At 36.6% G+C, this 14255-nt stretch overlaps 1 protein-coding gene and 1 pseudogene across 2 annotated transcripts in view; both read right to left on the bottom strand.

The window, feature by feature from the left end:
- Positions 1-4935: 4935 nt before the first annotated feature.
- The window catches only part of ERCC8 (ERCC excision repair 8, CSA ubiquitin ligase complex subunit), a 75215-nt gene continuing 65895 nt past the window's right edge, over positions 4936-14255 (bottom strand). Inside the window, exon 11 of one of the 2 annotated variants that reach the window (XM_049707939.1) lies at positions 4936-5264. In XM_049707939.1, coding sequence (XP_049563896.1) covers positions 5076-5264 — 189 coding nt within the window. In that variant the 3' untranslated portion in view covers positions 4936-5075. The remainder of the gene's footprint in view (positions 5265-14255) is intronic. The other variant, XM_049707938.1, reaches the window with a different exon arrangement.
- On the bottom strand, positions 7702-7816 carry LOC117203434 (uncharacterized; annotated as a pseudogene).

Here is a 14255-nt window from a genome sequence, read left to right as displayed (position 1 = left end):
GGTATCTTTAGCTGTGGCATGTGGGATCTAGTTCCCTGACCAGGGATGGAACCTGGGCCTCCTGCACTAGGAGCGCAATCTTAACCACTGGACTACCCGGGAAGTCCTGTACCTTGTAGGTTTATAAAACAATTCAGCAGATGGAAGCTCTGTCTTCTTGGAGGAGTTACATTTGTACTTGGTTGATGTCTCACAAACTTACCTGATTTGCATAATCACTGGAAACAAATGTTAAAAAACACAGATTTTTTTAGGTCCCTCAAATAGTGGTCCAACCCTACCTTGGACAGCTATGAAATAACCAATGGTAAGAATCTTGATCAATTTTCTCTCTCTCTCTCTCTCTCTCTCTAAACATTGCATATATTTTTTCCCCTAGATATACCTGCTACTGAAGCGAGAACTTGTATAATTTACTATACATTCAGGATGACTGGGTAATCATTTAATTTTTGTGAAAGGCTTATCAATTTGAGATAAGAGAAGAAACTAAGGACACTTCTATTAATAGGGTATCACATAAGATTTTGTAAAAATACTAGATTCATCATTACATTTTAAATCCTATGTGATACACTAACAGTTTAAAAAATTTTTTGTTGCTTTTTGGGTATTTTCCAGGAGACTGCTACTATAATAAGTAAGCAGAAAGAGGCACCAGGGATTATGTTCTATCAACATGTGTGAACCTTAGCTGCCTACAAGAACATCAAAACAATCAAATTGTCTTTAATTGAAATGCGCATTTTAAACTCTTACTGGAATGTTTTTATTTTACAGTTTCAGGATATCTTCCTATGAGTGTAACCTGTAGTCAGTTAATCAACGTTTACTGATCATTTGTCATAAATGATAGTACAGGCCAGATCTGAAAATCAGACTGAGTGGAGATGGGCATATATGTGTTAGTGGCTAATTTCTAAGTGAAGAAAAGATGTATATTGCTTTATATTATCCATATTTCTTTTTCTTTCGCACAGATCATTAAGAGCTGACTGTGCACACAAATGTAATTTAAAAGGCGTATCTTCCATCTCTCTTGTTCTTGGTTTTACATATCCATTCTGTTGCATGTAAAATGAGTTCCCTATCTATTTCTAAATGATAAAGCAATTGCGCAGATAAAGTAGTCTAGGAAATGCGTGTGGAGCAGTTGTGGACTATATTCCTCAAAGCAGTTTTTTAGTCCTTTGGTTTGTTACAACTTCATTCATTTCAGCTTTTTTCTTCTAGGCTAGGCTGAGGGAAAATTAGACTTTTTCAGAAAGCTTAAAGAGTTGCAGGCAGGTAAGTGAAAACAGTGGTGGGCACACAAATAGCCAGCTCCTTGTAATTTAAAAATCTGCAAAGGAATTAGCTCTTGGTGCATTGAAGAAAGAGGTCTTGGAATGTGTGGTGATGAAGAGCATACCCGTTCACAGCTGGAGCAGAAGATGGCTAGCTCTTCACTAGGTCAGCTTCTTCTTTCTCCTGGGTGCACAGAGGGGCTCTATTCCCCAGCCTTCTTTGCAGTTTGGGTGTGGCTATATGATAGAGTTCTGGCCAATGGAATTCGAACAGAAGAGCTTGGCATTTCCTGGTCTGGCTCGTTCATACTTACCAAGTAAGATCCTTTCTGCTGCAGCATAAGGAAGCCTTATGTTGAATGTGGTGGAGCCACAAGATGGTGGGATCCTAAGTTCTCAAATTACATTTGGAGGAGAGGGATTTTATATGAGCTATAAACAAACGTATATTGCATTGTCTCAGAAATTTTGTAGTTCATCTGATACCACAGTTAGCCTGCCCCAACTGATATAACAGAATAGTACTGTTGATCAAGGATGTTACCTCTCAGCCTGCAGAAAGCAGGAAATGGTTGCCTCTTCCCTTGGCCTCTCTGGTATTTGCTGGGTAAGACCTAGCAACTTCTTTGGCATTCTAATTTGGACAAGTTTTCCTAACCCCACCTTTGTTATTGCAATTGCCTCCTAACTAGCTCTCTGCTTCTGCTGGTGCCCTCCTCTACAGTTTATTATCAAAACAGAAACCAGAGTGACCTCATGTCATTCTTTTCAACCCCCTCTAAGCTCTCCATTTGTTTCCGAGAAAAAGCTAAAGTCTTTTTTTTTTGTGGTACGCGGGCCTCTCACTGTTGTGGCCTCTCCCGTTGCGGAGCACAGGCTCCGAACGCGCAGGCTCAGCGGCCATGGCTCACGGGCCCAGCCGCTCCGCGGCATGTGGGATCTTCCCGGACCGGGGCACGAACCCGTGTCCCCTGTATCGGCAGGCGGACTCTCAACCACTGCGCCACCAGGGAAGCCCAAAGCTAAAGTCTTTTTAAAAAATTTTAATACTATATTTTATTTAACTCAATATATCAAAAATTTTCATTTCAACATGCAATCACTATAAAAGTTATTAGCAAGCTATTTTACATTTTTTTATACTGTCTTCAAACTTCAATATGTGTATTAACACTTAAAGCACACCTCCATTTGACTGTCTACATTTCAAGAAGCTAAAGTCTTTTCAATGACCTATAAGACCATTTCTGATCTGCCACCTCTCCTCATACCCTCTCTGTCCTTCTCTCCTAACACTCTCCCTTTCCCTTACTCTGATCTAGCCTCGCAGATTTCCTTGCTATTCCTTGAACAAAGCAGGCATGCTCTTGCCTTAGGGCTTCTGTGTTTGTTCCCTCTGCTTGGAATGCTCTTCTCCCAGACACCCCCATGGATTGTTCTCCCAGTCTTTGCTCAGCGAGCCTTTTCTGGGCACACTATTTAAAATGACAACTCCTTACACTCCCCATCCCCTTCCCTCTATTATTTTTCTCCGCAGCACTTAGTACCTTCTAACATGCTATACACGTTTTCTTTTTAACGTTGTTCACTGTCTGTTCCCCTCCACACTCCTCTTAAAACGAAAGCTCCATGAGAAAGGATTTTTGACTTTTTGTTAAATTGCCAACCTACAGTAGTACTTGGCAAATAATAAATAATAGATACATTTTTGCTGAATGACTAAATGCTCTTATATAGATAAGCATCGTGTGCCAGAGGAGCACTAAAGGGAAACTCCTAATTCACACTGGGATCTGGCAGGAAAAAGTCTTCTGGAGAAACTTACTCTTCTTCCAGGACTGGAAGCTGATGCAGTTGCTGAGCATATGAGCCGATGGTCACTTTTTAGTCCTCCTCTTAACTGACCTATCAACATCATTTGACACAGTCGTGACTGTCTTCTTGAAGTGCCGTCTTCACTTGCCTTCCGGGGTACCACATTTGCCTGGCTGTTCTCCTACTTTCCTGGCCATCCCTTCTCAGGCTCTTCAACAGCATCTCCCCCCTCTAAATGTTGGAGTGCCCAGGGTTCAGTCCTGGTCTTCTTCTCATCTTTCTACACTCATTCCTCAGGGGATCAAAACTTTAAAAAATATCAGGGCTTTAAATGCCATCTGTATACTGATGACTACAAAACATACATTTCTAGATGCTATCTCTTTCCTGAACTCCAGATCTGCGTATCAGGTGCCTACTGGGAGAGCCTTTTGGATGTCTAAGTATCGCAAAGTTAAATGTCCACAATAGAGCCTCTGATATTTCCCCCTTGCCATGTGTTCCCGATGTCATTTAATGGCAGCTCTGTTTTTCGGTTGCTCAGGCCAAAAGTCTCGGAATTATCTTTGATTATCCTCTTCCTCTCTGCCAATTCTACCTTCACAATTTAACCAGAACCACTTCTCACCATCCCCACTGCCAGCACCCTGGGACTGCTTGGATTTTACGAGCCTCTTTGCTTCTGCTTGTTGCTCCTCTTCAGCCAATCCCCACACTGACACCATGTGATCCTACTAAAACCTAAGTCAAATCATGTCTCTCTTCTGCTCAAAACCTTCCAATGACTTCTTATATCCCCTCAGGGACCTGCAAGGCCTTTCTTAACCTGACATCATCTCCAACCACTATCCCCCTAATTACTCTTCTCCATTTAGCTGTCTTGCTGATCCTTGGCTATTCCATGTATGCTCTTGCTTCAGAGCCTTTGCACTTGATATTCTTTATCTAGAATATGTTCTTTCCCCAAATGTCTGCTTAGCTAGCTCCCTCACTTGCTTCAGTCATTACTCAAAATTTATCTTTTCCAGTGAGGATTTTCTTGGCTGCCCTATCTAAAAATTTAATGCGGGTTCCTGCCCCCCACTTCTCATTCCCTTTTGTCTTTTTTTTCCTCCTTTGCACTTTTCGATAATGTATCTTATTTTCATATTTACCTTATTTATTGTCTTTTTCCTCCACTTCAGTATAAGATCATAACTCTCACCTTTTAAAAGATGCATCTCTCTCCTCCCATTTCCATTTCTTCAGTCACAGTTTTAAAGTCATGCTAGTAACACTCACTCGCAATGGAAGTGTTTGAGCATAGCAAAGGATTTGGTCTGTTTTGTTCACCGGCACATAGCTTGCGCTTAAACTCGTTATAATGAATGGATCAAGAATTAATTAGATCCAGTAAAACTGTTTCCTTAGCGAGTAAGTGTCCTTCCAAACCCAGGAAGAGTTAAAATTTTAGAAGATGGTAAAAGGGGTCAAACTCATAGTTTGATACTTTCATGTTAAATGTAGGAATAAGTTAGTAATTATTGATAATGATTATATAAAATATTGTAAATATTAAGTATCTATAATTATGATAGATACTTGTAGTTATAGATAATATGAGTATTTAGGGTTTAAAATTTTAGTATTCAGGAGAATCAGGCATATTAAGGAATTCGACAGATCAGGTTTATGATTCCATTTTGAGTTTTATCATTGAATTCAGACTCACGATTTAAAGGTTAGAGATGTAACCATTTAAAATCTTTATAGTCAGTATTAAATGTCTGAAATGAAAAGTTGTTTTATTGCATTTGTAAGTTTAATTTATTGGATTTATAAGAGATGTTGAAATTACTGGAAGCTTTGCATGTTCATTTGTCTGGTAAGGTATTTGAAGTGCTTAAAAACATCAATTATTAAAATTATCAATGCAGTTTAAGGGAATTTGAATAGGTTTGTGAATAGGACTTACGGTTTAAGAGAAGCTGAGTTCTACAGTGAGATACCACTCACACCTACTAATATAGCTATAATAAAAAAGACAGACAATAACAATTGTTGGCAAGAATGTAGAAAAATTGAAGTTGGAACTTCCGTGTGTTGCTTGTAGGAATGTAAAATGGTGTAAGCACTTTGTAAAACAGTCTGACAGTTCTTCATAAAGATGCAGTATACCTGAAACTAACACAATATTGCAAATCAACTATACTTCAATAAAAAAAGGTAAAATGCAGAGTTGACATATGACTCAGCAGTTAAACTCCTATATGTATACCCAAGAAAACTGAAGACATATCCACACAAAAACTTGTACACAATGTTCATAGCAGCATTATCCATAATAGCCAAAAAGTGTAAACAATCCAAATGACCATCAACTAATGAGCTGATAGATATAATGTGGTATATCCATACAATGGAATATCATTTGGCAATAAATAAAGCATGAAGTGCTGATGCATGCTACAATATGGATGAATATTGAACACATTATGCTAATTAAAAGAAGCCTGTTACAAAAGACCATATATAGTAGGATCCATATATATGAAATGTCCAGAATAAGAAAATCTATACAGACAGAATCTGTAGAGGTTGCTTAGGGCTAGGGATTTTTAGGGGATATGGGGAGTGACTGCTAAGGGGTATGGGATTTCCTTTTGGGGTGTTGAAAATGTTCTGGAATTAGCGGTGATGATTGCACAACTTTGGCAATACACTAAAACCACTGAATTGTTTATTTTTAAAAGGTGATTTTTTAAAATGGTGTGTGAATTATATCAATAAAGAAGAGAGAAGTTGAGTTCTTTAACTTCAGTTGATTGATATGTCATGCTTAAAATTTACTAGATTTACAAGTAGAATAACAAGATTTATGCGATGAATTTGCTGTATTAAATAAAACAAGGTTTTAAATTTGCAACTTTAGTAACTTTATTAACTTTAAGCCCAGTCTTAAAAATGCAAAAATGTCTTAAAAAATGTAAATTTGAAAGGAAGCTTGTTCTGAGTAACTCATTCATTTGAGACAGTTCTAAGCAGAGAGGTTAGGAGGAAAGAGGAAGGAGAGTATATATGAATACAAAACAGTACAACAGGCTTTAGGTTAGATGTGCTTATATTAAATATTAAAGAAAAACACAAGCTTTTAAAAAATGTCAATCAAAATGGATCTTGAGAAATACATGCTTTAAAACTCTTTCCTGGGACTTCCCTGGCAGTTCAGTGGTTAAGACCTTCCACTGCAGGGGGTGCAGATTGATCCCTGGTAGGGGAACGAAGATCCCACATGCCATGCACAGTGAAACAAAAGCTTCTGCGCTTTCCTTTGGTTTTTAATTTGCCCTTTAGAGCCACACATAAATCTTTATACTATAGGACTGTTCTTCAGACATTGAATGATAGTTGTCATGTCCACAGCAGACTTTGTTTTCTCTGGGTTAAATGGCTCTTGATCCCTTTGGTCATTTTCATATGACTTGATTTCATGTCTCCTGCTCATCCTAATTGCAAATGTACTGCAAGGAATTAGAAACAAGCCACAATACTTTATATGTGATATTATTTTTTCTTGTTTATGAATCTTACATGTCTATTAAAGTAAATTAAGAGAGCACTGGCTTGGTATATTAGGCTTCTAGTTAACCACCAGATTTTGCCTCATAGTTGTGAAGTTTACCTCCTTTTCCAATTGGTATTTTGGACTTGTGTCAGGAATGCGTTCTGCTGCAAGTAACAGAAAGCCTAAAGAGAGGCTTAAATAATTAGGGGTTTATTTTTCACACACATTAAGAAGAGCAGAGGTACATATTGCTGGTATATTGTTAGTTCAGTGGCCTAACAGTGTCAAGCCCTATTATCATTGCCATTCTCTTGTCCTTCCTTGTGTGCTTGTCCCCCATGGCTGCAAGTCAAATGTCACCTCTGATACTGAAGGCAGGATGAAGGAAGAGAAAGAAAGAAAGGTGCCAGTTGTCTCTGACCTCTTTAGAAATGCAAAAGTTTCCCCAGAGAAGTCCCTGTACATTTCTACTTATGTGTTTCCAGAAGTGTGTCATCTTGCCATTCTAAATTGCAAGGGATGTAGGGAAAGTGAGTATTTAGCTGGATACATTGATTCCCCAAGCAGAATTTGGGTTTCTCAAGAAGAAGGAAATGGAAATAGATATCGGGTAGACAAAGAACAGTGCCTGCCACAGGTCTTCAGAGTAGGATTTGACATTTTCACTTTCAATTAATTGAATTTGGCATATCATTTGTTCCAAGCTGTTAAAATAATTTAGATCCTATGTCTGTCATCCATGATATTTGTCATACCTCATAGCTTAGTGTCATATGCAAATATCACCACTGCCACTAATATCTTTATTAAAGATCTCGTGCTGAAGAAAACAGGGCTGAGAATGGAGCCCTCTGGCTCCAGATCTTTTGTCATAAAAATGTGTAGATAAGCTTGGCATTTACAAGGTCCTCAATAACTATGTTGAATGAATAAAAGTTGTAATGACAAATACCTAGAAATTCGTTTCGAGATTGGTTTAATTGCCAAGCTATGTTACTTCCCTGAGCAACATGGGCTGTTGGTTTATGTTGAATCACTTCATTTCTTCTTCTCCTTTTTTTAATGAAATGTTTCACAAATTTTTGTGTCATCCTTGTACAGGACCATGCTAATCTTCTCCACATACAATAAAATTCTCCAATTTTATTGTATGTGCTGGTGAAGCAAGCACTGTCACTTCATTTCTGATAGCCTCATCAAAAGCATGCCACAAATTAGTATGGATATATTTCTTCCCTGTGTCATCACCTGGTAAGGAGCAGGTGAATGTCACCCCTGAGAATACATGTGTTAATACCTGTAACTTCCCTCTACCATAATAAATCCTTTTTTTCCTCTTGCATAAATGTTGAAACATGAAGACATGTAGCAGATCTCTTGTTCATGATGTTCTATACTTTTATCTACATAAATGGTCACAAGTAGTACACTCAGGTAGGATGTAGACCACTTTTTGACTCTCTAGCCATAAAAAATTTTTGAATTGTCAACATCTAAAAATTGTATTTTCCCATAAAAATATGGATTTTTTCACTTCTCTTGAATAATTAGCATTTCTAGTTTCAATAGGCCCACATTCACACATGGCCTAAGTTAGCTGGAGCTGAGTAGTCATATGACATGGGCTGTTAGTTGTTCTCTTATATTTGTTTTCCTTTTTGTCAACAGTAATTGAGTTCCCACGTTTTAGCTGAGCACATGGCCACTTAAAGACCCAGCTTCCTTTTCAGTTAGGTCTGACCAGGAGTTCTGGCCAATAGGATGTTACTGAAAGTGGTGTGTGAAAGAAAGAACTGTCCTCAAAGGGAGGATGCCGTCTTCTTTGTTCTCCTTTTTCCTGTTGGGTGGAATGTGAATATAATGGCTAGAACAATTTTGTTGTATCTCAAGGGGGAAGATGCTGATAGAGGGTGTGAGAGCAATAAGAAAGTACCTAGTTTCCTGATGATCTCAGAATCAGCATACTGCTGAGGACTGCCTTCCTGGACTTTTATCAAAAGAAATGAATTTATATTTTATTTAAGCTATGTTATTTGAGTTTTCAGGCAAATCTAATCCTAATTCATAAAAGCTACTGCCTTTGAGCAGGTATTCTCAGGTTTATCACAAATCTCACCACTATGTAATAACTCCCTAATATTGACCAGGAGTTGCCATTTATCGTCATATCACACTTTTTCTCACCATTAAAAGTGGAAAAATGAAAAACTGACATAGTCATGTGTTTCAAAGGAAGTTGAAGAGCATATGTCATTGTGGAAGTAGAGACTATTTCTACATGACTAATACTGCACACCAACTACTAATGCACACTCTATTAAATATGACTTCAGAAGCTATTATGAAACCAACCACAGTAAGAAATATACCCAGAAAAGCAAAGACATGTTAATGACAAACTTAATGAATAACTTAATGGACTGAAAACAAGGATTGGAATTACAGCAATGATAATGGTGTAAAATGTATTAAGTAAAAAAAATGTTCTTGGCATTAAAACCTTTTGCCAGTGATGGGTTTATGAAAAGGTTGATTGCAGCAGAAATTGTGTCCTGAATAGAAACTAACATTTGCAAATATAAGTTTAACATCATGTAATATTTCTTACCATGCTGAAGCTGGAATGAAGGGATTTACAGTATGAAGCAGCATGAAAAGATTAAATCATTTACAGTTTTTTCCCCTTCCAGCCAATGAGTGTACAGATATAAAAGATATAAATACCACCCAAGTAGCTAGAGTCATTTGTGGTGTCTGGAAGGCCTTAAGTGTTTGAATTGCTTTTGAACTTTGTGCCAGTAATAGGCATATCAGAACATTATTTTTGCATGTTGAGTGAAGTGGGTAAACAGGGCCGCAGGAGGTGCTTCAGCAAGTCAGAGCTAATACTGGACTTGTTTTTCAAAACTGAAGTCCATGCTGGCAGTTTGCACAACTTATACAATAATATGTTTATTTCATAATTAAATAAGAATAAAATTTAATTTAGAAAAAGAGAACAGAAAATGAATATAGCAATGAATACTATGAAATGAATGTGCTACCGTGGTTTGAACCACAGGAGACACGCCAATGCTTTCCTTCCTTGGTGAATTGTATGCAAAGTAGATGTGGTGTGAGAATGAAGGGATTTTTTTTTTTTGGATGTTTCTAATAAATTGGTTTGTGTTATCTAAAGAAAGTGTCATCTGAACCCATCAGTGAAGATTTATTCAAAGATTGGGACTCCGGGTGACATTCACACTCTATTTCTCTACAAGTGTGTTCGCAATCAATTACACAAACCAATCATTCCTTCTTTCATCTAATTTCTAACCAAACCGTGCCTTTGGGAAACTCACTAGCCACAAAAAAATCTGGCTTTAATACGCAGAAATCATTTTCCAGAAATTTAAGTGATGATTACCCCTTGTGGAGCTAAGAACTGAATTCTAAGTTATTTGATTTTGAAATTTATAAAAATAAACTTAGATCATTTTGCCTTTTCTCAGCTAATATTGATAATGTGAATAAAGAGCTAAAAAATGGAAGTTAGTATACTAAAGCGTAGTTCCAAAAACTAACCAGGAACTGAATTCTATAAATAACTCAGATATTTTTAAAATGCAAAAAAAACCCAAAAACCAAAAACCAAAAACCTGAGTGAGGAATCTATGTTTTGGAAAAACCGTATCTGTGAAAACCTTACATTATTAATTTGAATAAGATTAATATTGCTCACAGATGAAGAAAAAAGTCACATTTCTCTGGTTCAAGATAAAAAAATAATGAATTATAGAAGAAATGCATAACTAAACTATGTATTAGTATTTGAATTTATATCAAAATTTAATCTCTAATATCATATATTTATGTTACATGCTTATAGCAAAGTGCAATAAAAATAAATGATATAATTCTCATATTTGATACTCGTTACACCACCCCTTCACTCATTTACCATGTTCTCCTGGCCTTTGTAAGCATTTGAGATTGTGAGCCCTCATCTTGCCTTTCTTGCATTCCTTCTGGATACAAAGATAATCAGTGCCCTGAGCAGGTAAAATTTCCAAAAATATTTGTCATTTTTTCCATGAAGGGGGTAGATGAGAAAAGAAAGCCCAGAACTTTAGAGCCAAAGGCAATGGAGAAATTCAGTGTAACCATAATATTAGCAGGTGGAAATGGGCTAGAGTTGGAGAAGACCACGTAAAGAAATCTGAACTCAGGGTTTCATAAAGATCCCCTAATTTTGTTTGGCTATTGAGATTCACATAGCAAGTCTCTGGTATAACAGCAGCCCTCTAAAGGATTCAGGGAGGATCTACGATAGGTGTACAGACCAATAGCAACCTTAAGAATAGGACACTTTGCCATTGGGTGAGAAGAAAGACTACAAGATTAATGCAATACCCAAGTTGTTAACTAATATTTAATAACAAAATTTCATACATAGTAAATTTTAAAAATAGCATAATCAATTAAGCATTTTGTCATTTGCAAATTATGAGTGAAATTGTTCTGCACTTAAGTGCTTGGTAATGGTGGTGTTCACTAATAACTTACACATATATATGGCATCTTCTACTTGCCAAGCAGTGTTCTAAGTACTGAGGACACAGCAGTAACTAGAACAGACAAAACCCCTGCCCTCATAGAATACACATTCTAGAGGGAGAGAAGGATAAAATAAATAAACAGACCATGTCCTGAGGAAGTAAAGTTTGAGAGAATTTGACCAGACCTCAGAACCCAATAATTATGAGATTTTAAGTAACAAGAGTTCTATTAGCTGAACAATTATTATATGTAAGAACTTTATTTCATTTATCTTTACAACTCTGTAAGGTGTATTTTATTCCCTTTCCACAAATGAAACTAGCTCAGGGAGGCTAACTTGCTAAATCAAGTAGTGGTTCCATAATAATTTGGATGGGAACTTTACAAGTTTCAGTTTAGGCAAAATACATGTTAATTCCATTAAAATTTGAGTGTTTATTCAGTATAAGATAATTCATGAGCCTTTTATAAAGACACTCTACCTTTGCCTTCAATAAACTTCAGTTAGCCTTGAATATAAACCTCTACTTATTTATGTATTTCACACAGTGAATACCATTTTAAAATGCTTTCTAAATATTACAATGTGTGATTTTGGAACAGGAATGAATTTGACAATTTTCTACTCCAGTTTTCTGTCCCTTCTTTTTTTTTTTAACTAATGGAAAAAAAGAAAGTAAAAAAATAGTATTCAAATTTCATATGTTTACTTGGTAGTAAAACTAAGATGAAGACTCAGGTCTTCTGATTTCCAGTCTATTTTTTATTATTTATTTCTTTATGAAACCAGTACATTTAAAAAATAAACTTACCATTCCTTAATGTTCATAGTGATCATCACTGAGTTTGTGTTTTTTTTTTTTTTTTGTGGTCCGCGGGCCTCTCACTGTTGTGGCCTCTCCCGTTGCGGAGCACAGGCTCCGGATATGCAGGCTCAGCGGCCATGGCTCACGGGCCCAGCCGCTCCGCAGCATGTGGGATCTTCCCGGACCAGGGTACGAACCCGTGTCCCCTGCATCGGCAGGCGGACTCTCAACCACTGCGCCACCAGGGAAGCCCACTGAGTTATTTTTAATACATTTTTTTCTACAGTACTTACTGAAACTCAAATTTTTTCATACATAATACATAGAAAAAAATTAAAACCATACAATAAAAATAGTTAATAGCTCAATTCTCAAAGACCTATTAGGAGTACTATTTCCTCATTTTAGCACAATATTAACAGTACATTTATATAGATGATACACAGTTTCACAGGACAGTGGATAATGCTACTACACAGCTGAAGAGAAGCTGGAGAGTGGAGTGTGAGCCACCTGGGAAGTAGCAGCTCTCCTGTTCCTGCTGGTGTTTGAACAGGAATGGGTTAGCAGGCCCTAGTTTAGTACTGTTGCTAACTCTTGCTGTAATGATTAGATGAACAAAGGAGAAGTGGCTTGTGCCAATCACTCTTGTGCCACAGTCAGACAATCATTTGTTGCCTTCAAGAGCTGACCACCAGTGCCTAGGAAACAAAGTCACTGGTTAGGCCCAAGGCTACAGATTCTCTGCAATAACCACTGGACAGACTGTCAAGGCATAAAAAATAAGAGGAGCTTGAGGAATTTGGTATTAAACACTGACTTGTGTTTTTAGTGATAAAATAACAAACCAAGTTAAGATTGTGACATTTATTTAGTTCCAAGCCTAGGGAGAGCAAAGACTGGGAGAGCTGTATTAACCCACTAGTACAACGTTTATGAGTATCCTCATAAGGATAAAGAAGAGTGGTTTGTCAGGAGGATACAGGGCATTTGTAGATTCCTACACACAGAGAATTAGAGCGGTCACAACACAGTTGTTTGTCTTATTATTTCCCTTAGATTTTTTCTATTTTTTAATTATCCAATTTTAAAAGCAGAAAAATAAAGAACTAGATGGCAGCAAAAGAACTATGCCTCCCGTATTTGAGGATGTTGCTGATATTCTAGTAAGACAGACAAGCTTGCCTTACCAGAAATGACTTGTAATAAATTCTAGGCACCCAGGGTTTAGTACAATGATCAAGGCAGCACAGAAGGACTATACATATTTTTTGCAAAGAAAAGCCATATTCATGATTGAGCTTTGTTAGATATGTCCCCTAAATTTAATATTTTTTCCAGAGCTAAAACAGAAGAAACAACTCTGTTAGATTTAACCTTCAGATGTCTAGAACCTTCATCACAATACAAAGCAAAGTGATTATTTTCCTTTCTGTAATTAGCTTTCCCTGCTATACTTTTTGAAAGGAAAAATCTCAAGCATGCTAGGCTTTTTGCCAATTTCATTTCTGGCATGGTTTGACTGATTTTAAGTTTACTGTTCTAATGATACTCAAGAGTTTTAAAATTCAGGCTCAGTAAATAGACCTGAATATAGAGAAAAATTTATGTTGGAAAAAAGGAAATTTATCAGTGTGTTTGTTTATAAAAATTATAACTTACAGAAATTCTTTTCTAATCTTCAGTAGTTAACCATTTTTATGGAAACAACCAAGTATTAGTATATGACAGAACAGTAATGAAGTATGAGTTAGAACTATGCAGCCATTAGGTTTAGTGACTTTTCTTTGAAAGATAATTGAGATGAGTTTGTTGAGACAAACTGGTTTTATTATTGTCTCACTGAGACTTTAAATAACAGAGCTAAAGGTTTTTGTTTTCTAGTGTCTTACCAATAGCAGGTTCTCTATACCTTTGTGTCCTTTACTGAAGAGTCTTCATTTTGAGGTTATTTTTATCTGTTAATACAACATTTACAGTTTAAGGGTTTGTCTTCAGAGCTTTCTTTAAAGGTTTTTATCTAGTTTAAATGGGGCTTTTTAGTATAAACTGAAGAGAAAGCATGCTTCAGTTGAAGATATCTTTTTTTTTTCTCTATTAAGGTATTTCCTCAATTAATTGTAAAGAAAAGACTTGGCAGGAAATATAAAAAGCTTATCTAAGATGCTGTTTTTGGACTTCCTGTTAAAACATAGATTTAGGGCTATGTCAATAAAACGTGTGTCTATTCTTTCTATATATTTTTAAAAACTAGGCATTTCACAG

Source organism: Orcinus orca, chromosome 3, assembly GCF_937001465.1.
Source record: "Orcinus orca chromosome 3, mOrcOrc1.1, whole genome shotgun sequence".
Classification (NCBI taxonomy): Eukaryota; Metazoa; Chordata; class Mammalia; order Artiodactyla; family Delphinidae; genus Orcinus; species Orcinus orca.
The sequence above is the reverse complement of the archived record's forward strand: the minus strand, read 5'-3'. Positions and strand labels throughout refer to the sequence as shown.